Source organism: Engystomops pustulosus, unplaced genomic scaffold, assembly GCF_040894005.1.
Source record: "Engystomops pustulosus unplaced genomic scaffold, aEngPut4.maternal MAT_SCAFFOLD_117, whole genome shotgun sequence".
NCBI classification, from domain to species: domain Eukaryota; kingdom Metazoa; phylum Chordata; class Amphibia; order Anura; family Leptodactylidae; genus Engystomops; species Engystomops pustulosus.
In genome coordinates, this window is record NW_027284998.1 from 66,987 (window position 1) to 87,887 (window position 20,901).

Here is a 20,901-nt window from a genome sequence, read left to right on the forward strand (position 1 = left end):
ACTCTGTAACCAGCCCCGCCCCCTCCATGGCCACTCTGTAACCAGCCCCACCCCCTCTGTGGCCACTCTGTAACCAGCCCAACCCCCTATGTGGCCACTCTGACACCAGCCCCACCCCCTCCTTGGCCACTCTGCCACCAGCCCCACCCCTCTGTGGCCACTCTGCCACCAGCCCCACCCCCTCCTTGGCCACTCTGCCACCAGCCCCACCCCTCTGTGGCCACTCTGCCACCAGCCCCGCCCCCTCTGTGGCCACTCTGACACCAGCCCCACCCCCTCCTTGGCCACTCTGCCACCAGCCCCACCCCTCTGTGGCCACTATGCCACCAGCCCCGCCCCCACCATGGCCACTCTGTAACCAGCCCCACCCCTCTGTGGCCACTCTGCCACCAGCCCCCGCCCCCTCTGTGGCCACTCTGCCACCAGCCCCGCCCCCTCCATGGCCACTCTGTAACCAGCCCCACCCCCTCCTTGGCCACTCTGACACCAGCCCCACCCCTCTGTGGCCACTCTGCCACCAGCCCCGCCCCCACCATGGCCACTCTGTAACCAGCCCCACCCCCTCCGTGGCCACTCTGACACCAGCCCCACCCCCTCCGTGGCCACTCTGACACCAGCCCCCGCCCCCTCTGTGGCCACTCTGACACCAGCCCCCGCCCCCTCTGTGGCCACTCTGCCACCAGACCCGCCCCCTCCATGGCCACTCTGACACCAGCCCCACCCCCTCCTTGGCCACTCTGCCACCAGCCCCACCCCTCTGTGGCCACTATGCCACCAGCCCCGCCCCCACCATGGCCACTCTGTAACCAGCCCCACCCCCTCCGTGGCCACTCTGACACCAGCCCCACCCCCTCCGTGGCCACTCTGACACCAGCCCCCGCCCCCTCTGTGGCCACTCTGCCACCAGACCCGCCCCCTCCATGGCCACTCTGTAACCAGCCCCGCCCCTCTGTGGCCACTCTGACACCAGCCCCGCCCCTCTGTGGCCACTCTGCCACCAGCCCCACCCCCTCTGTGGCCGCTCTGCCACCAGCCCCACCCCCTCTGGTGGCCACTCTGCCACCAGCCCCCGCCCCCTCTGTGGCCACTCTGCTACCAGCCCCGCCCCCTCCATGGCACTCTGTAACCAGTCCCACCCCCCCTGTGGCCACTCTGCCACCAGCCCCGTCCCCTCAGTGGCCAATCTGCCACCATCCCCGCCCCTTCTGCCACCAGCCCCGCCCCCTCTGTGGCCACTCTGCCACCAGCCCCCGCCCCTCTGCCACCAGCCCCGCCCCCTCCATGGCCACTCTGCCACCAGCCCCCACCCCCTCTGTGGCCACTCTGCCACCAGCCCCACCCCCTCTGTGGCCACTCTGCCACCAGCCCCCGCCCCCTCTGTGGCCACTCTGCTACCAGCCCCGCCCCCTCCATGGCCACTCTGTAACCAGTCCCACCCCCCCTGTGGCCACTCTGCCACCAGCCCCGCCCTCTCAGTGGCCAATCTGCCACCATCCCCGCCCCCTCTGCCACCAGCCCCGCCCACTCTGCCAAAAGCCCCGCCCCATCCATTTGTGGAACTGACATAAATAGGAGAATAATCAAGGAGTTGGCATTATTTAAGGAATTGTGCCCCAGGAAACTGCCCTGATCAATGTCCCGCCCCTTTATGTCTGACTCTCATTTACATATACAACACCCACATAAATATTCAGTGGCTGAGTGGGCAGCACTACAGCCTTGCAGCGCTGCGGTTCTGGGTTCTAGTCCCACCCTGGCCAACATGTGCAAAGAGTTTGTTAGTTCTCTCCGTGTTTGTGTAGGTTTCCTCCGGTTTCCTCCCACACTCCATACATACTGGTAGGTGATTAGATAGTGAGCCCCATGGGGGCAGGGACTGATCTGTGCAGCGCTGCGGTATCTGTGTGCACTATATAAATAAAGAATTATTATTTTATGTTGTGCCCTTTGCTTGGGCTGCGTTCACACCCGGCGTTTCTATCCCTGTTACAGTAAGGGCGGGTCACGTAACCCCAGTAACGCCAGCACAAGCCCCTCCCTCTGTGGGGCTCCTCGGGGGCGTCACCTGCACCAGGAGTAGGAGGAGATTCTACTCACCCCCAAGGTCCTGGCAGGAAGAGGAATCTGAGGTAACCAGCACAGCCAATCAGGTAACACCTAAACCCTCATTACAACCAATCAGTGCGACCACATGTCTTCCACAGCTACCAATCAGTTTCCTGCTCTTGTCATAAAGCCGCCAATCACAAGTCTGTAAATTCCCGCCCGGTCCCCCCTGCGACCACTTCCCGCCTAAACCCTCGAGTCACCGTTATTAATAAGCCCAACTAGGACAGACCAATCAGATGACAGCTCTCACCGAGGAACATAAGAGCAGCGCGCTGATTGGTCTGTCTGGGTGTCGCCTCCTCCGGCCGCCAGGGGTCGCTGTGTCGCCGCTCTCTATTCCATGCTCCCGGCGCCGCTCTCCTCTCCTCCCCTCTGCCGGTGACGTCATTGTCGTGCGGCCAAGATGGCGGCGTTGGGTGAGGAGTTCACGTTGTGCGGGCTGCTGTCCGGGAGCGAGAGACGGCGGCGCCAGGACGGGCTGCAGGGGGTGGAGGAGACCGGGGAGGAGGACGCGGTGCTGGTGACGGACGGCGGGAGGACGGTGACGGTGTACAAGGTGCGGACCCGGGGAGAGGCACCACGTGTGTGCGAGAGGGGGAGAACCGGGGCTCTGAGTCACGTGTGATGTACTGGGGGGGGGGGGGGGGGGCTGTGTGTGTGATGTACTGGGGGGGGCTGTGTGTGTGATGTACTGGGGGGGCTGTGTGTGTGATGTACTGGGGGAGGGCTGTGTGTGTGATGTACTGGGGGAGGGCTGTGTGTGTGATGTACTGGGGGGGGGCTGTGTGTGTGATGTACTGGGGGGGGGGCTGTGTGTGTGATGTACTGGGGAGGGGGGGCTGTGTGTGTGTGTGATGTACTGGGGAGGGGGGGCTGTGTGTGTGTGTGATGTACTGGGGAGGGGGGGCTGTGTGTGTGTGTGATGTACTGGGGAGGGGGGGCTGTGTGTGTGTGTGATGTACTGGGGAGGGGGGGCTGTGTGTGATGTACTGGGGAGGGGGGGCTGTGTGTGATGTACTGGGGAGGGGGGCTGTGTGTGATGTACTGGGGAGGGGGGGCTGTGTGTGATGTACTGGGGAGGGGGGGCTGTGTGTGATGTACTGGGGAGGGGGGGCTGTGTGTGATGTACTGGGGAGGGGGGGCTGTGTGTGTGTGATGTACTGGGGAGGGGGGGCTGTGTGTGTGTGATGTACTGGGGAGGGGGGGCTGTGTGTGTGTGATGTACTGGGGAGGGGGGGCTGTGTGTGTGTGATGTACTGGGGAGGGGGGGCTGTGTGTGTGTGATGTACTGGGGAGGGGGGGCTGTGTGTGTGTGATGTACTGGGGAGGGGGGGCTGTGTGTGTGTGATGTACTGGGGAGGGGGGGCTGTGTGTGTGTGATGTACTGGGGAGGGGGGGCTGTGTGTGTGTGATGTACTGGGAGGGGGGGCTGTGTGTGTGTGATGTACTGGGGAGGGGGGGCTGTGTGTGTGTGATGTACTGGGGAGGGGGGGCTGTGTGTGTGGATGTACTGGGGAGGGGGGGCTGTGTGTGTGTGATGTACTGGGGAGGGGGGGCTGTGTGTGTGTGATGTACTGGGGAGGGGGGGGCTGTGTGTGTGTGATGTACTGGGGAGGGGGGGGCTGTGTGTGTGTGATGTACTGGGGAGGGGGGGGCTGTGTGTCACGTGTCCTGTGTAACCCTTTCTCCCCCACCAGGTGACAAACCAGAGGCCTCGGGGCAGTTGGGCAGTTAAGCAGGGTCAGCGCATCACGTGCCCCGCGGTGTATAATCACAGGACCGGGGAGTATGTGCTCGTACACGATGCAAAGGTAAGTGCCACCGGCCAAGGATACGGCGCCCCTTCATACGTAAGCAGGGGGGGGGGCACATACATAACGTGGTGTGGGGGGGGGGGCACATACATAACGTGTGTGTGGGGGGGGGCACATACATAACGTGGTGTGGGGGGGGGCACATACATAACGTGGTGTGGGGGGGGGCACATACATAACGTGGTGGTGTGGGGGGGCGGCACATACATAACGTGGTGGTGTGGGGGGGCGGCACATACATAACGTGGTGGTGTGGGGGGGGGGGCGGCACATACATAACGTGTGGTGTGGGGGGGGGGCGGCACATACATAACGTGGTGGTGTGGGGGGGGGGGCGGCACATACATAACGTGGTGGTGTGGGGGGGGGGGGCACATACATAACGTGGTGGTGTGGGGGGGGGCGGCACATACATAACGTGGTGGTGTGGGGGGGCGGCACATACATAACGTGGTGGTGTGGGGGGGGGCACATACATAACGTGGTGGTGTGGGGGGGGGCCACATACATAACGTGGTGGTGTGGGGGGGGGGCACATACATAACGTGGTGGTGTGGGGGGGGGCGGCACATACATAACGTGGTGGTGTGGGGGGGGCGGCACATACATAACGTGGTGGTGTGGGGGGGGGCGGCACATACATAACGTGGTGGTGTGGGGGGGGGGCGGCACATACATAACGTGGTGGTGTGGGGGGGGGGCGGCACATACATAACGTGGTGGTGTGGGGGGGGGGGGCGGCACATACATAACGTGGTGGTGTGGGGGGGGGGGCGGCACATACATAACGTGGTGGTGTGGGGGGGGGGGGGCACATACATAACGTGGTGGTGTGGGGGGGGGCGGCACATACATAACGTGGTGGTGTGGGGGGGGGGGGGCGGCACATACATAACGTGGTGGTGTGGGGGGGGGGGGCGGCACATACATAACGTGGTGGTGTGGGGGGGGGGGGCGGCACATACATAACGTGGTGGTGTGGGGGGGGGGGCACATACATAACGTGGTGGTGTGGGGGGGGGGGCACATACATAACGTGGTGGTGTGGGGGGGGGGGCACATACATAACGTGGTGGTGTGTGTGGGGGGGCACATGCCTGAGCTGACCCCTTCTCTTGGTGCTCTGCCCTCAGGTCCTCAGGGTGTGGAGTGACGATGACATCAGCCTGGATAAAGTCTTTAAGGCCACGGTACGTTGTGTTATATTGTCTTAGCTTGAGACACTTTGTATAATGACCAGATGTAGGGAAACCGATGTAACAAGCGGTGGCATATTGTGAGGGGTAATAACCAGACTCCGCCCCTTCTGTGTCATCACTTTGCAGCTTTCTGCTGAGGTGTCACGGATCCACAGCGTCCCCAGCGCCGAGCCCATCGTCTTGTTTACCGAGGAGCGCTGCGATGTCTGGACGCGCTGCTCACAGATCCACAGCAGGAGATCGAGACCCATGTCACGGAGGGCGAGACCATCATGTATGTCACACCTGTGGGGCTGGGGGGCGCTAGAGGGGCCTCCGCTGGGTGGCTGGGGGCGGGTGGAACTAAGGGGGGGCCCACGGCTGTGGGGGCGGGTGGAACTAGGGGGCCCTCCTTTCCTTCTACTCCTCATGATGTGTCTGTCTGGGCACCGCTTTGATGTGAGGGGTGGTAGTACACAACACACCATAGATGGGGCGCCCCCCTGGTGAGTGTGGGATGGAGTTCCCCTTTAATGCTGTGCTGTTCTCCCTGCAGCTGGTCGCAGGCGTGTGAGCATGGCCGGCAGCCTGCGCTCCTCTTCATCACACAGAAGGTGAGTTACACTGCGCCCCTTGTGCCCGGCTCCTCGGAGCGCCCCTTAATCACTGTGTCTCTGTGCAGGATTCGGATCACTTTGTGTACGCCTGGTGTCCAGAGTTCAGCGCCCCCCAGAGGTGGAGGCTGCCACCGCCCGCTGATGGCTCCACGGTCTTGGATTACTCTGTTGTGAAAAAGGGACTGTTGTTTCTGGCGATATTATGTGAGTAGCCGGTCGTGCGCGGTGCAGGCGCTTTACAGCTGCCGCTGTGTTAACCCTCTCATCCCCACCTTGCAGACTCCAGTGGACACGTGTGCTATACGGAGGTCCCCCTTGTACCATGTGACCAGGCAGCGGAGCCCTTGCTTCTGGTGTCTCCCCTCCTGCAGCTGCCGGAGCCTGCGGACACCGGAGCGCTGATCATCCTCCATGACTGTTACATAGCGACGCTCACACCCTGCGCCGCACAGCAGAAAGGTAATGACTGGTGCCCCTAGAGGCCGCAGCGGGCGCTCCTGGCGGGACCCTCCTCACTCACCCTCTGCTTCCTCCTGGCAGATCGCCTCTGTATATGGAACACTTCCTTCCAGACCCTACAGGATCACAAGGAGTTTTCACAGAAAACCTGGACTCAGGTACCGGCGGCTGGAAAACCGTATGACGCTTCATGACCCCTCCCTAAATCCAGCTTATAAAAAGGCCGTGTTAAAGGGTTGTCCATGATCAGAAAATTCTTTGATAAATAAGGCCTTGGGGAAGGGGGGGGGGGGGTAATAAAGACCATTAACCCCTCGTACTCTCCTTATGCCTCCGGTTGTTGCCTGTGTACAGCAGAGCACCGTTGTAATGGGTCAGCCCGATGCTGTGACTCGACCGCAGCGCTGGAGAGGGTGAGGACAAGCTCCGTAATGTCTTACCGCACCCCCAGGAGACAATCCCTTTAACACCCCTACAATCTGCATTTACTGAGCGTTAAAATCTAACAGTAAGGATTGGGGGGATCCGCAGCGTCCGTCTGTAAGAATCTATGAATGATCTTCTGCTCTTTGCTTCCAGCGCTGGGCTCACGATGGTAAACTCTACCTCCCACACGCTAACTCCATGCTGGTGCTGCCATATACCTGCGAGCCGTCCAGCCTGGCCGCTGTGATGGGCAAAGGCAGAGAGTCCCTGAAGTCAGGTAACTGCGAGACCACTGACAGTCACTGACCATAGATGTTACACGCCTGAGGCTGCACTACTGACAGTCACTGACCATAGATGTTACACGCCTGAGCTGCACTACTGACAGTCACTGACCATAGATGTTACACGCCTGAGGCTGCACTACTGACAGTCACTGACCATAGATGTTACACGCCTGAGGCTGCACCACTGACAGTGACTGACCATAGATGTTACACGCCTGAGGCTGCACTACTGACAGTGACTGACCATAGATGTTACACGCCTGAGGCTGCACTACTGACAGTGACTGACCATAGATGTTACAGGGCTGAGGCTGCACTACTGACAGTCACTGACCATAGATGTTACACGCCTGAGGCTGCACCACTGACAGTGACTGACCATAGATGTTACAGGGCTGAGGCGGCACTACTGACAGTGACTGACCATAGATGTTACAGGGCTGAGGCGGCACTACTGACAGTGACTGACCATAGATGTTACACGCCTGAGGCTGCACTACTGACAGTGACTGACCATAGATGTTACACGCCTGAGGCTGCACTACTGACAGTCACTGACCATAGATGTTACACGCCTGAGGCTGCACTACTGACAGTCACTGACCATAGATGTTACACGCCTGAGGCTGCACTACTGACAGTCACTGACCATAGATGTTACACACCTGAGGCTGCACTACTGACAGTCACTGACCATAGATGATACACGCCTGAGGCTGCACCACTGACAGTGACTGACCATAGATGTTACACGCCTGAGGCTGCACTACTGACAGTCACTGACCATAGATGTTACACGCCTGAGGCTGCACTACTGACAGTCACTGACCATAGATGTTACACGCCTGAGGCTGCACTACTGACAGTGACTGACCATAGATGTTACACGCCTGAGGCTGCACTACTGACAGTCAATGACCATAGATGTTACACGCCTGAGGCTGCACTACTGACAGTCACTGACCATAGATGTTACAGGGCTGAGGCTGCACCACTTGACAGTGACTGACCATAGATGTTACACGCCTGAGGCTGCACTACTGACAGTGACTGACCATAGATGTTACACGCCCTGAGGCTGCACTACTGACAGTCACTGACCATAGATGTTACACGCCTGAGGCTGCACTACTGACAGTGACTGACCATAGATGTTACAGGGCTGAGGCTGCACCACTGACAGTGACTGACCATAGATGTTACACGCCTGAGGCTGCACTACTGACAGTGACTGACCATAGATGTTACACGCCTGAGGCTGCACTACTGACAGTGACTGACCATAGATGTTACACGCCTGAGGCTGCACTACTGACAGTGACTGACCATAGATGTTACACGCCTGAGGCTGCACTACTGACAGTGACTGACCATAGATGTTACACGCCTGAGGCTGCACTACTGACAGTCAATGACCATAGATGTTACACGCCTGAGGCTGCACTACTGACAGTGACTGACCATAGATGTTACAGCCTGAGGCTGCACTACTGACAGTCACTGACCATAGATGTTACAGGGCTGAGGCTGCACCACTGACAGTGACTGACCATAGATGTTACACGCCTGAGGCTGCACTACTGACAGTGACTGACCATAGATGTTACACGCCTGAGGCTGCACTACTGACAGTCACTGACCATAGATGTTACACGCCTGAGGCTGCACCACTGACAGTGACTGACCATAGATGTTACACGCCTGAGGCTGCACTACTGACAGTGACTGACCATAGATGTTACACGCCTGAGGCTGCACTACTGACAGTGACTGACCATAGATGTTACACGGCTGAGGCTGCACTACTGACAGTGACTGACCATAGATGTTACACGCCTGAGGCTGCACTACTGACAGTGACTGACCATAGATGTTACACGCCTGAGGCTGCACTACTGACAGTGACTGACCATAGATGTTACACGCCTGAGGCTGCACTACTGACAGTGACTGACCATAGATGTTACACGCCTGAGGCTGCACTACTGACAGTGACTGACCATAGATGTTACACGCCTGAGGCTGCACTACTGACAGTGACTGACCATAGATGTTACACGCCTGAGGCTGCACCACTGACAGTGACTGACCATAGATGTTACACGTCTGAGGCTGCACTACTGACAGTCACTGACCATAGATGATACACGGCTGAGGCGGCACTACTGACAGTGACTGACCATAGATGTTACACGCCTGAGGCTGCACTACTGACAGTGACTGACCATAGATGTTACAGGGCTGAGGCTGCACTACTGACAGTGACTGACCATAGATGTTACACGCCTGAGGCTGCACTACTGACAGTCACTGACCATAGATGTTACACGCCTGAGGCTGCACTACTGACAGTGACTGACCATAGATGTTACACGCCTGAGGCTGCACTACTGACAGTGACTGACCATAGATGTTACACGCCTGAGGCTGCACTACTGACTGTGACTGACCATAGATGTTACACGCCTGAGGCTGCACTACTGACTGTGACTGACCATAGATGTTACACGCCTGAGGCTGCACTACTGACTGTGACTGACCATAGATGTTACACGCCTGAGGCTGCACTACTGACAGTGACTGACCATAGATGTTACACGCCTGAGGCTCCACTACTGACAGTGACTGACCATAGATGTTACACGCCTGAGGCTGCACCACTTGACAGTGACTGACCATAGATGTTACACGCCTGAGGCTGCACTACTGACAGTGACTGACCATAGATGTTACACGCCTGAGGCTGCACTACTGACAGTCACTGACCATAGATGTTACACGCCTGAGGCTGCACTACTGACTGTGACTGACCATAGATGTTACACGCCTGAGGCTGCACTACTGACTGTGACTGACCATAGATGTTACACGCCTGAGGCTGCACTACTGACAGTCACTGACCATAGATGATACACGGCTGAGGCTGCACTACTGACAGTCACTGACCATAGATGTTACACGCCTGAGGCTGCACTACTGACAGTCACTGACCATAGATGTTACACGCCTGAGGCTCCACTACTGACAGTCACTGACCATAGATGTTACACGCCTGAGGCTGCACTACTGACAGTGACTGACCATAGATGTTACACGCCTGAGGCTGCACCACTGACAGTCACTGACCATAGATGATACACGGCTGAGGCGGCACTACTGACAGTCACTGACCATAGATGTTACACGCCTGAGGCTGCACTACTGACAGTGACTGACCATAGATGTTACAGGGCTGAGGCTGCACTACTGACAGTGACTGACCATAGATGTTACACGCCTGAGGCTGCACTACTGACTGTGACTGACCATAGATGTTACACGCCTGAGGCTGCACCACTGACAGTGACTGACCATAGATGTTCACGCCTGAGGCTGCACTACTGACTGTGACTGACCATAGATGTTACACGCCTGAGGCTGCACCACTGACAGTGACTGACCATAGATGTTACACGCCTGAGGCTGCACTACTGACAGTGACTGACCATAGATGTTACACGCCTGAGGCTGCACCACTGACAGTGACTGACCATAGATGATACACGCCTGAGGCTGCACTACTGACAGTGACTGACCATAGATGTTACACGCCTGAGGCTGCACCACTGACAGTGACTGACCATAGATGTTACACGCCTGAGGCTGCACTACTGACTGTGACTGACCATAGATGTTACACGCCTGAGGCTGCACTACTGACAGTGACTGACCATAGATGTTACACGCCTGAGGCTGCACTACTGACAGTGACTGACCATAGATGTTACACGCCTGAGGCTGCACCACTGACAGTGACTGACCATAGATGTTACACGCCTGAGGCTGCACTACTGACAGTCACTGACCATAGATGTTACAGGGCTGAGGCTGCACCACTGACAGTGACTGACCATAGATGTTACACGCCTGAGGCTGCACCACTGACAGTGACTGACCATAGATGTTACACGCCTGAGGCTGCACTACTGACAGTCACTGACCATAGATGTTACAGGGCTGAGGCTGCACTACTGACAGTGACTGACCATAGATGTTACACGCCTGAGGCTGCACTACTGGCAGTGACTGACCATAGATGTTACACGCCTGAGGCTGCACTACTGACAGTGACTGACCATAGATGTTACACGCCTGAGGCTGCACTACTGACAGTGACTGACCATAGATGTTACACGCCTGAGGCTTGCACTACTGACAGTGACTGACCATAGATGTTACACGCCTGAGGCTGCACTACTGACTCCCTCTGTGTTCCCTCCTTACATACACACATTGCATTGTATCCATTGCTTGCAGTCATTGAATGGTCAGATGTTTTTTCACTGCTGAGGGTTTGTAACATTTGCACTTCTCTCCCTTTCAGCCCCCAGAGCCACGCCTGTAGTGAATTGGGAAACCTTAGTTATCCAGCCTGTACAACAGAAGCCAGCTGCGACTAAGGAAATCTGTAAGTCCTGAGTGTCCTGTCCCCATCCTGCTCTTCCCTGACATGTCCCATGATGCTGCTGCCACGTTCATGTGCTGGAGTATTGTGCCAGCCGTTACATGTGACACGGAGCAGCACCCACAGCCGATGTGCTGTACACAACCCTGCATTGGGTCATGGGAGGAGGAGTCTGGATGTGATGTTTCCTTCCATTGTCTTCCAGCCTAAAGCCAAGAAGCCCGGGAGCAGCCGCGAGGAGCCGAGCTACTTACCGATCCTGTCTGATGTCCAGGTAGGAGCCCTGTGGTGGGTGCGGGGCCCCTGTAAGCTCGGTCTGGTGGCCGGTGTCTCATTGCTCTGCCTCCATCTTTTCAGACATCCCACAGAAAGCCGGATCCCCTCCCTGGTGAAGCTCCTTCTGAAGACCACAAAGCAGATGCATCTACAGATCGCTGTCAGCAGCTTCACCTCCAGACTGGCCGCCCGCTGCAGCAGCGACCCGAGCTTCTACCCGCAGAGCTCCGTCATCAGACTCCTGGAGACCGGCATGTTATCCTACAGGTAGGTACACGGCATCACTGCCCGGTCACATCCAGAGCTGCAGCCTGCCAGACGTGCAGCTCTGGCGGTGACTGGAGGGTGCATCAGGCTGCCGTGCTATAGGGGGCTGTAGACTGCAGATTCCTCAGTGTGTTGGATGTGTTGCAGCCTGTGTCCGGAGCTGATGGACCTCTGTCTGGAGAAGCAGGACGTCCAGGCCTTGTGCTTGTGTCCTGGAGCACTTTGTGGATATCCCGGAGAGCGTCCTCTGCTCATGTCTCAAGCTGTTCCTCAGGTAAGTGCTGCCCTACATCTAGTCATCCTGCTCACAGCTCAGGGTTTGGTACAATGGATCAGTGTTGACATTGGCTGTAAACATCTCTTCTGGACTGGCTGATAAAGTATAACAGAAATCCTGAGCGTCTTCAGGAGGTGTTTTTCCATCCCACAGTCTGAATAGTATCCGAGGCAAACACAAACCTCAAGCGTCAACAAAGTTATTTCTCTCTTTCTCAACACGATAGTAGGAAATTTTGGAAAGACCCCATAATAAGCCCCACACACTGTAGTCACACACGTTAGTGGTTTTAAAGGCTTCTCCTTCTTCAGGTAGGTGTCAGGTACTGAGGTAAGTAGATACCTAGTGCAGTCTATTACATCCTAACAGGAAAGCGATGAAGCTCCTCACTGCCCCATATACAGTCATATAGACAGTACAGACATCGGGAATGACATATGAAACCCCAGGAGTGAGGGCCCTGCTCCCAAGAGCTTACAGTCTATGAATCGTGACGATCCTTCCATCTGCTCTTAAGAGCTTACATCCCTTCAGAAATCTCCAAGAACGAATCCCACACAATGGGGGACATTTATCACTCCTATGGCTTCCTTTTTTTTTTTTTTTTTCCCCGAGACTTTTTGCAGTTTGAGACTCTTTAGGTGCATAATGCAGCGGCGCAGCAGCGTCAGCCGCCTCCGGGAGGTGATGCAGGGGCCGGAATTATCTTTGTAGCCCAGATGTTTGTTTAACTTTTGGGCTTGGAATTGTCCCATTCTTACACCTAATAAGTCACAAAACGGAGCGTAGACCCCGACTTACTTTTGGTAAACTACTGGGACTAAAAAAGTCGCACATCACAAAGTGTCACTAAAGACTAAACTGGCAACGCATCACATGTATCACAGGGGAAAACTTAAGATACATCACAATGATACAACGATTAAGAAGCCGACTCCAGGAAACCCGAATAACTATGATACATCTGAAGCACCGCCTCCTCCTGGGGCTCCTCCCGCGCCTCTTATACATTCCCCAATTCTGGGAGAAGCGAGACTCCTGTAAGATGTGAGAACGTGACTGAAAGAGGAAAATTGGCTTTAAAAATGTTTAATTAACGAGCCGTCTATAATTGTGAGTTTCCTCCTGCACAACGCTGCTCCGGCGGCGTCCTCGCCGGGTCCCTGCGGCTCCGGGCGGCGTCCTCGCTGGGCCCGGCGATTGTCCGGTCTCATTACTGCCTATGGGCGCTCGGTCTTCAGGACAGGATGTAAAGGATTCAGTTCCTTTGTCTTGGATGATATCAGACACTGGGACTATTGGACCCTCGCTCTGGTCCTCATGCACTTTGCCTATGGCCGGGGGCTGCTGGTCGGACCCCCGCAATGGTTTTCTGTCACTGACTTGTTCTTGGTGTCCCATCTTTAGTGTCCATGAAGATGTCCTCAATAAGGCAGCCATTGGCACCAAGTCTGTGAAATCCCTCATAGCGGAGAGCGCCCCCCGGGAGGAGACGATGGAACTAGACCCCGCGGAGGTCCTGCAGAACGGCTTCAGCTCCCCCGTCACGGAGGAGGACAGCTGCGAGGCCCACACCCCAGACAAGATGGCTGCCACCCAGGAGCCGCGCACCTCCCCGGTCAGCCAGAGGCGCGCCGTCCTCATGTATCCTTCCTGTATCACTCTTTATTATCTGTATATGTAGTTACATTACATGCAGCTAGGTTCTTATTGTTACACTGTTATAGTTGTGCTCGGAATCTGTAGCCCCGGGGGGGGGGGGGGGGGGGGGATAATATGTCGTCTGTGATTTCCTTAAAGTTTGTCTTCAGAAATTCCATTCTCGTCTCCCGCTACAGCGAGACTTTCCTCCTGCCACATGTGAAGGATCTGCCCTCTGAGCCGGTGTTTGTACGTGTCTGCGTGTTACTGACTTCTACCCACACCCACACCCCCCCCCCCCCCCCCCGGGCGCTGACTTCTAATCCCCCCCCCCCCTGACTTCTACCCCCCCCCCCCCTGACTTCTACCCCACCACCACCACCCCCCCTGACGCTGACTTCTACCCCACCACCCCCCCTGACGCTGACTTCTACACCCCCCCCCCCTGACGCTGACTTCTACCCCCCCCCCCCCTGACGCTGACTTCTACCCCCCCCCCCCTGACGCTGACTTCTACCCCCCCCCTGACGCTGACTTCTACCGCACCACCCCCCCCTGACTTCTACCCCCCCCCCCCCTGACGCTGACTTCTACCCCCCCCCGACGCTGACTTCTACCCCCACCCCCCCCCTGACGCTGACTTCTACCCCACCACCCCCCCTGACGCTGACTTCTACCCCACCACCCCCCCTGACGCTGACTTCTACCCCACCACCCCCCCCTGACGCTGACTTCTACCCCCCCCCCCCCTGACGCTGACTTCTACCCCCCACCCCCCCCTGACGCTGACTTCTACCCCCCCCCCCTGACGCTGACTTCTACCCCCCCCCCCCTGACGCTGACTTCTACCCCCCCCCCCCTGACGCTGACTTCTACCCCCCCCCCCCGACGCTGACTTCTACCCCCCCCCCCCCCCCTGACGCTGACTTCTACCCCCCCCCCCCCCCCCTGACGCTGACTTCTACCCCCCCCCCCTGACGCTGACTTCTACCCCCCCCCCCCCTGACGCTGACTTCTACCCCCCCCCCCTGACGCTGACTTCTACCCCCCCCCCTGGCGCTGACTTCTACCCCCCACCCCCCACCCTGACGCTGACTTCTACCCCCCCCCCCCCCCCCCGACGCTGACTTCTACCCCCCCCCCCCCGACGCTGACTTCTACCCCCCCCCCCCCGACGCTGACTTCTACCCCACCACCCCCCCCCGACGCTGACTTCTACCCCACCACCCCCCCCCTGACGCTGACTTCTACCCCACCACCCCCCCCCCCTGACGCTGACTTCTACCCCACCACCCCCCCCTGACGCTGACTTCTACCCCACCACCCCCCCCCTGACGCTGACTTCTACCCCCCCCCCCCCCCGACGCTGACTTCTACCCCCCCCCCCCCGACGCTGACTTCTACCCCCCCCCGACGCTGACTTCTACCCCCCCCCCCGACGCTGACTTCTACCCCCCCCCTGACGCTGACTTCTACCCCACCACCCCCCCCTGACGCTGACTTCTACCCCACCACCCCCCCTGACGCTGACTTCTACCCCACCACCCCCCCCCTGACGCTGACTTCTACCCCACCACCCCCCCCTGACGCTGACTTCTACCCCACCACCCCCCCCCTGACGCTGACTTCTACCCCACCACCCCCCCTGACGCTGACTTCTACGCCACCACCCCCCCCCTGACGCTGACTTCTACCCCCACCCCCCCCCCCGACGCTGACTTCTACCCCACCACCCCCCCCCCCGACGCTGACTTCTACCCCACCACCCCCCCCCCCCCGACGCTGACTTCTACCCCACCACCCCCCCCCCGACGCTGACTTCTACCCAACCACCCCCCCCCCCCGACGCTGACTTCTACCCCACCACCCCCCCCCCCCGACGCTGACTTCTACCCCACCACCCCCCCCCCCGACGCTGACTTATACCCCACCACCCCCCCTGGCGCTGACTTCTACCCCACCACCCCCCCCTGACGCTGACTTCTACGTTACCACCACCCCCCCTGACGCTGACTTCTACGTTACCACCACCCCCCTGACGCTGACTTCTACCCCACCACCCCCCCTGACGCTGACTTCTACCCCACCACCCCCCCTGACGCTGACTTCTACCCCACCACCCCCCCCTGACGCTGACTTCTACCCCACCACCCCCCCCTGACGCTGACTTCTACCCCACCACCCCCCCCTGACGCTGACTTCTACCCCACCACCCCCCCCTGACGCTGACTTCTACCCCACCACCCCCCCCTGACGCTGACTTCTACCCCACCACCCCCCCCTGACGCTGACTTCTACCCCACCACCCCCCCCTGACGCTGACTTCTACCCCACCACCCCCCCTGGCGCTGACTTCTACCCCACCACCCCCCTGACGCTGACTTCTACCCCACCACCCCCCCTGACGCTGACTTCTACCCCACCACCCCCCCTGACGCTGACTTCTACCGCACCACCCCCCCTGACGCTGACTTCTACCCCACCCCCTGGGCTGACATCTCTCCCCCTGCGGAAATCCCCGCCCAAGGCGCTGACTTCTCTCCCCCTGCTGCCCCCCCCCGGCGCTGACTTGTCCCCTCTCCTTGTTCTCTGCAGCTTTCTCCTCAGTTACCTCCTTTACCTGCACAAGAAATGCCAGGAGAACGCGACGCTGAACCTACCTGAAGAGGAGCGGCTGTCAGTCACACAGGTAAGTGCCCCACAGCCGTCAGGGGGGCTCCCGGCTGAACACTGACCTCCCCCATAACTCCTGACCTCTCCCACAGATTCTTAGACTGGATGAATCTGATGATCGATGCCAACTCACAGTCCTGGTCCTCATGCCCCAAGCCCGACCTCTGCTGCGCGCCATGCCACAAGACCATAAAGCTGGAGGTCAGTATAAGCACCTACCATGAGGGGGCTGATAACAGAGAGTAATTGTATTCCCCCCCACGTACAGTCTGCTCTGCGGCAGGTCACGGGTCGTGTCTGTGGGAGGAGGGCGCTGAGCGCGGCAGGTGACGGGTCGTGTCTGTGGGAGGAGGGCGCTGAGCGCGGCAGGTCACGGTCGTGTCTGTGGGAGGAGGGCGGCTGAGCGCGGCAGGTGACGGGACGTGTCGGTGGTAGGAGGGCGCTGAGCGCGGCAGGTGACGGGACGTGTCGGTGGTAGGAGGGCGCTGAGCGCAGCAGGGGGCGTCACTTATCTGTGGGAGGAGGGCGCTGAGCGCGGCAGGTGACGGGTCGTGTCTGTGGGAGGAGGGCGCTGAGCGCGGCAGGTGACGGGTCGTGTCTGTGGGAGGAGGGCGCTGAGCGCGGCAGGTGACGGGTCGTGTCGGTGGTAGGAGGGCGCTGAGCGCGGCAGGTGACAGGACGGGTCGTGTCGGTGGTAGGAGGGCGCTGAGCGCAGCAGGTGACGGGACGTGTCGGTGGTAGGAGGGCGCTGAGCGCGGCAGGTGACGGGACGTGTCGGTGGTAGGAGGGCGCTGAGCGCGGCAGGTGACGGTCGTGTCGGTGGTAGGAGGGCGCTGAGCGCGGCAGGTGACGGGTCGTGTCGGTGGTAGGAGGGCGCTGAGCGCGGCAGGTGACGGGACGTGTCTGTGGGAGGAGGGCACGGAGCGCGGCAGGTGACGGGACGTGTCTGTGGGAGGAGGGCACGGAGCGCGGCAGGTGACGGGTCGTGTCGGTGGTAGGAGGGCGCTGAGCGCGGCAGGTGACGGGTCGTGTCGGTGGTAGGAGGGCGCTGAGTGCGCAGGGGGCGTCACTTATCTCTGTGAAGCCTCTGACGATCAGTGCAGAGCGTTGCGCTCCCTCCAGGTGTTGCTGGGACTGATACATTGGTACGAGCTCTTCTGCTGTGTGCAGGACTGTGGGTCTATGAGCTGCTGTGAGGGGCGAGGGTCCGGTGGCTGCTGCCGCACATCGGGGGCCACACAAACCTCTGACCCCAGTCTCTTCTCTTCTCTTAGATGAAGTTGATCTCGGAGATGAATTTGATTAATGGAAGTTTTAACAGAATTCAAGAAACTGCAAACCGGAGCAGAGCAGCGGCCGCTACTGGATCGAGGTCCTGGAGCTTTACTAGGGGCCTCGGAGAGACGGACCCTGGGACGTGGGGGGCTCCTCTGTGACGATGGACTCTGGAGCACTGCAGCAGCCTCTGCGGGGCGGGGCCCTGGGTGGGTGTGTCGGCCGCCTCTGCGGGGGCGGGGCCCTGGGTGGGTGTGTCGGCCGCCTCTGCGGGGGCGGGGCCCTGGGTGGGTGTGCGGCGCCTCTGCGGGGGCGGGGCCCTGGGTGGGTGTGTCGGCCGCCTCTGCGGGGGCGGGGCCCTGGGTGGGTGTGTCGGCCGCCTCTGCGGGGCGGGGCCTGCAGTGACCTGTTCTGGATGAGACGCTGCTGCTGTTTCCTGTGTATAATATAAGACGTTTCTTACCTTTGTGTCTGGTTATTTCTGAATATAAGGTCTGAGCTGCAGGGAGGAGGAGTCCTCAGTGTTATATCACACGTGGCCAGGAGCTGCAGAGAGGAGGAGTCCTCAGTGTTATACCACACGTGGCCAGGAGCTGCAGGGAGGAGGAGTCCTCAGTGTTAATCACACGTGGCCAGGAGCTGCAGGGAGGAGGAGTCCTCAGTGTTATATCACACGTGGCCAGGAGCTGCAGAGAGGAGGAGTCCTCAGTGTTATACCACACGTGGCCAGGAGCTGCAGAGAGGAGGAGTCCTCAGTGTTATATCACACGTGGCCAGGAGCTGCAGAGAGGAGGAGTCTCAGTGTTATATCACACGTGGCCAGGAGCTGCAGAGAGGAGGAGTCCTCAGTGTTATACCACACGTGGCCAGGAGCTGCAGAGAGGAGGAGTCCTCAGTGTTATATCACACGTGGCCAGGAGCTGCAGAGAGGAGGAGTCCTCAGTGTTATATCACACGTGGCCAGGAGCTGCAGGGAGGAGGAGTCCTCAGTGTTATATCACACGTGGCCAGGAGCTGCAGAGAGGAGGAGTCCTCAGTGTTATATCACACGTGGCCAGGAGCTGCAGAGAGGAGGAGTCCTCAGTGTTATATCACACGTGGCCAGGAGCTGCAGGGAGGAGGAGTCCTCAGTGTTATATCACACGTGGCCAGGAGCTGCAGAGAGGAGGAGTCCTCAGTGTTATACCACACGTGGCCAGGAGCTGCAGGAGGAGGAGTCCTCAGTGTTATATCACACGTGGCCAGGAGCTGCAGAGAGGAGGAGTCCTCAGTGTTATATCACACGTGGCCAGGAGCTGCAGGGAGGAGGAGTCCTCAGTGTTATACCACACGTGGCCAGGAGCTGCAGAGAGGAGGAGTCCTCAGTGTTATACCACACGTGGCCAGGAGCTGCAGGGAGGAGGAGTCCTCAGTGTTATATCACACGTGGCCAGGAGCTGCAGGGAGGAGGAGTCCTCAGTGTTATATCACACGTGGCCAGGAGCTGCAGAGAGGAGGAGTCCTCATTGTTATATCACACGTGGCCAGGAGCTGCAGAGAGGAGGAGTCCTCAGTGTTATATCACACGTGGCCAGGAGCTGCAGGGAGGAGGAGTCCTCAGTGTTATACCACACGTGGCCAGGAGCTGCAGAGAGGAGGAGTCCTCAGTGTTATACCACACGTGGCCAGGAGCTGCAGAGAGGAGGAGTCCTCAGTGTTATATCACACGTGGCCAGGAGCTGCAGAGAGGAGGAGTCCTCAGTGTTATACCACACGTGGCCAGGAGCTGCAGAGAGGAGGAGTCTCAGTGTTATATCACACGTGGCCAGGAGCTGCAGAGAGGAGGAGTCCTCAGTGTTATACCACACGTGGCCAGGAGCTGCAGAGAGGAGGAGTCCTCAGTGTTATACCACATGTGGCCAGGAGCTGCCGAGAGGAGGAGTCCTCAGTGTTATACCACACGTGGCCAGGAGCTGCAGAGAGGAGGAGTCCTCAGTGTTATACCACACGTGGCCAGGAGCTGCAGGGAGGAGAAGTCCTCAGTGTTATATCACACGTGGCCAGGAGTGGCGCTGTCCCTAATGTCATGGAGGGGTCACTGTTATGTGGGGACGACCCGGTACGATCCAGACCAGTCTGACTGCGGCCATCACTGCACACCTGGCGCTGTGTCCATATCATAATCATAGGAAGCCCCCGTCATCTCATAACATGGGGGTCCTCCTGTGTACAGCACGTGCACAGTGTGAGGTCAGAGGTCACGCTGTATCTACACTACAGGTAAAAGGATCAAGTCCTGGATTGTGCGTTACACATCCCCACAGGTGGCAGAGCCCCCCGGACACAGACTAATGTACAGCAGCACAGAGGACACGGGGCACCGCAGCAGCACAGAGGACACGGGGCACCGCAGCAGCACAGAGGACACGGGGGCCCCCGGGCACCGCAGCAGCACAGAGGACACGGGGCCCCCGGGCACCGCAGCAGCACAGAGGGACACGGGCACCGCAGCAGCACAGAGGACACGGGGCCCCGGGCACCGCAGCAGCACAGAGGACACGGGGCCCCGGGCACCGCAGCAGCACAGAGGACACGGCGCTATATGAATGGGAGGCAGGACCTATAAGCCTCCATCATCCCCCTGTCATAACATGGGGTGCAGTACATGTAACATTTGGGGTCCCCCTGTGTGTCTGTACCCACTTATACTCTAGTCGGGTCTCCCCAATACACAGAACATTTGGAGTCCCCTGTAAATGTCGCAGCTTATATTATAGGGGGGTCCCGTCTATATTGTAGTTAGGTTATTCTGTATATTTGGGGGCCCCCCTGTGTATTATAGATTAGGATTCCCCTGAATATTCTATTCTCCCTGTATTTTATACTTCGGGTTCTCCCTCCATATTATAGTCGGAGTCCCCTATATATTATAGTTGGGGTCCCCCTGTATAGTCCCGGATCCCCCTTGCGTGGTATATTTGAGGCTCCCCCTGTATAATATAGTCGGGGTCGCTCTCGTAGTCGTGGTAGACCACCCTGCTGAGGCCCCGGACCCGTCCTCTCCTGCCACGGCCGCCGCTTCTCCCCAACTACCCTTATATATTTGGGGTCCCCCTGTATAATATAGTTGGTTCCCCAACTATATATAGTATAGTCCAGGTCCCCCTTGTGTGGTATAT

The 20,901-nt window shown here is 58.8% G+C and overlaps 2 protein-coding genes across 2 annotated transcripts in view; both read left to right on the forward strand.

Moving 5' to 3' along the window:
- The first annotated feature begins 2,249 nt into the window (after positions 1-2,249).
- On the forward strand, positions 2,250-16,692 carry NOL11 (nucleolar protein 11). Its single transcript, XM_072131670.1, is given in 19 exon segments — positions 2,250-2,665; positions 3,807-3,920; positions 5,057-5,113; positions 5,249-5,309; positions 5,312-5,396; positions 5,658-5,715; positions 5,784-5,922; positions 5,998-6,177; positions 6,259-6,335; positions 6,757-6,880; positions 11,254-11,337; positions 11,547-11,877; positions 12,025-12,088; positions 12,090-12,151; positions 13,562-13,798; positions 13,966-14,044; positions 16,323-16,501; positions 16,561-16,595; positions 16,598-16,692. Coding segments are annotated over 19 exon segments (2,214 nt in total). The 5' UTR covers positions 2,250-2,512.
- Positions 16,693-17,773: 1,081 nt separating this feature from the next.
- The window catches only part of BPTF (bromodomain PHD finger transcription factor), a 56,741-nt gene continuing 53,613 nt past the window's right edge, over positions 17,774-20,901 (forward strand). The window contains exon 1 of the mRNA XM_072131671.1: positions 17,774-17,885. Within this exon, the coding sequence (XP_071987772.1) occupies positions 17,774-17,885 (112 nt within the window). The remainder of the gene's footprint in view (positions 17,886-20,901) is intronic.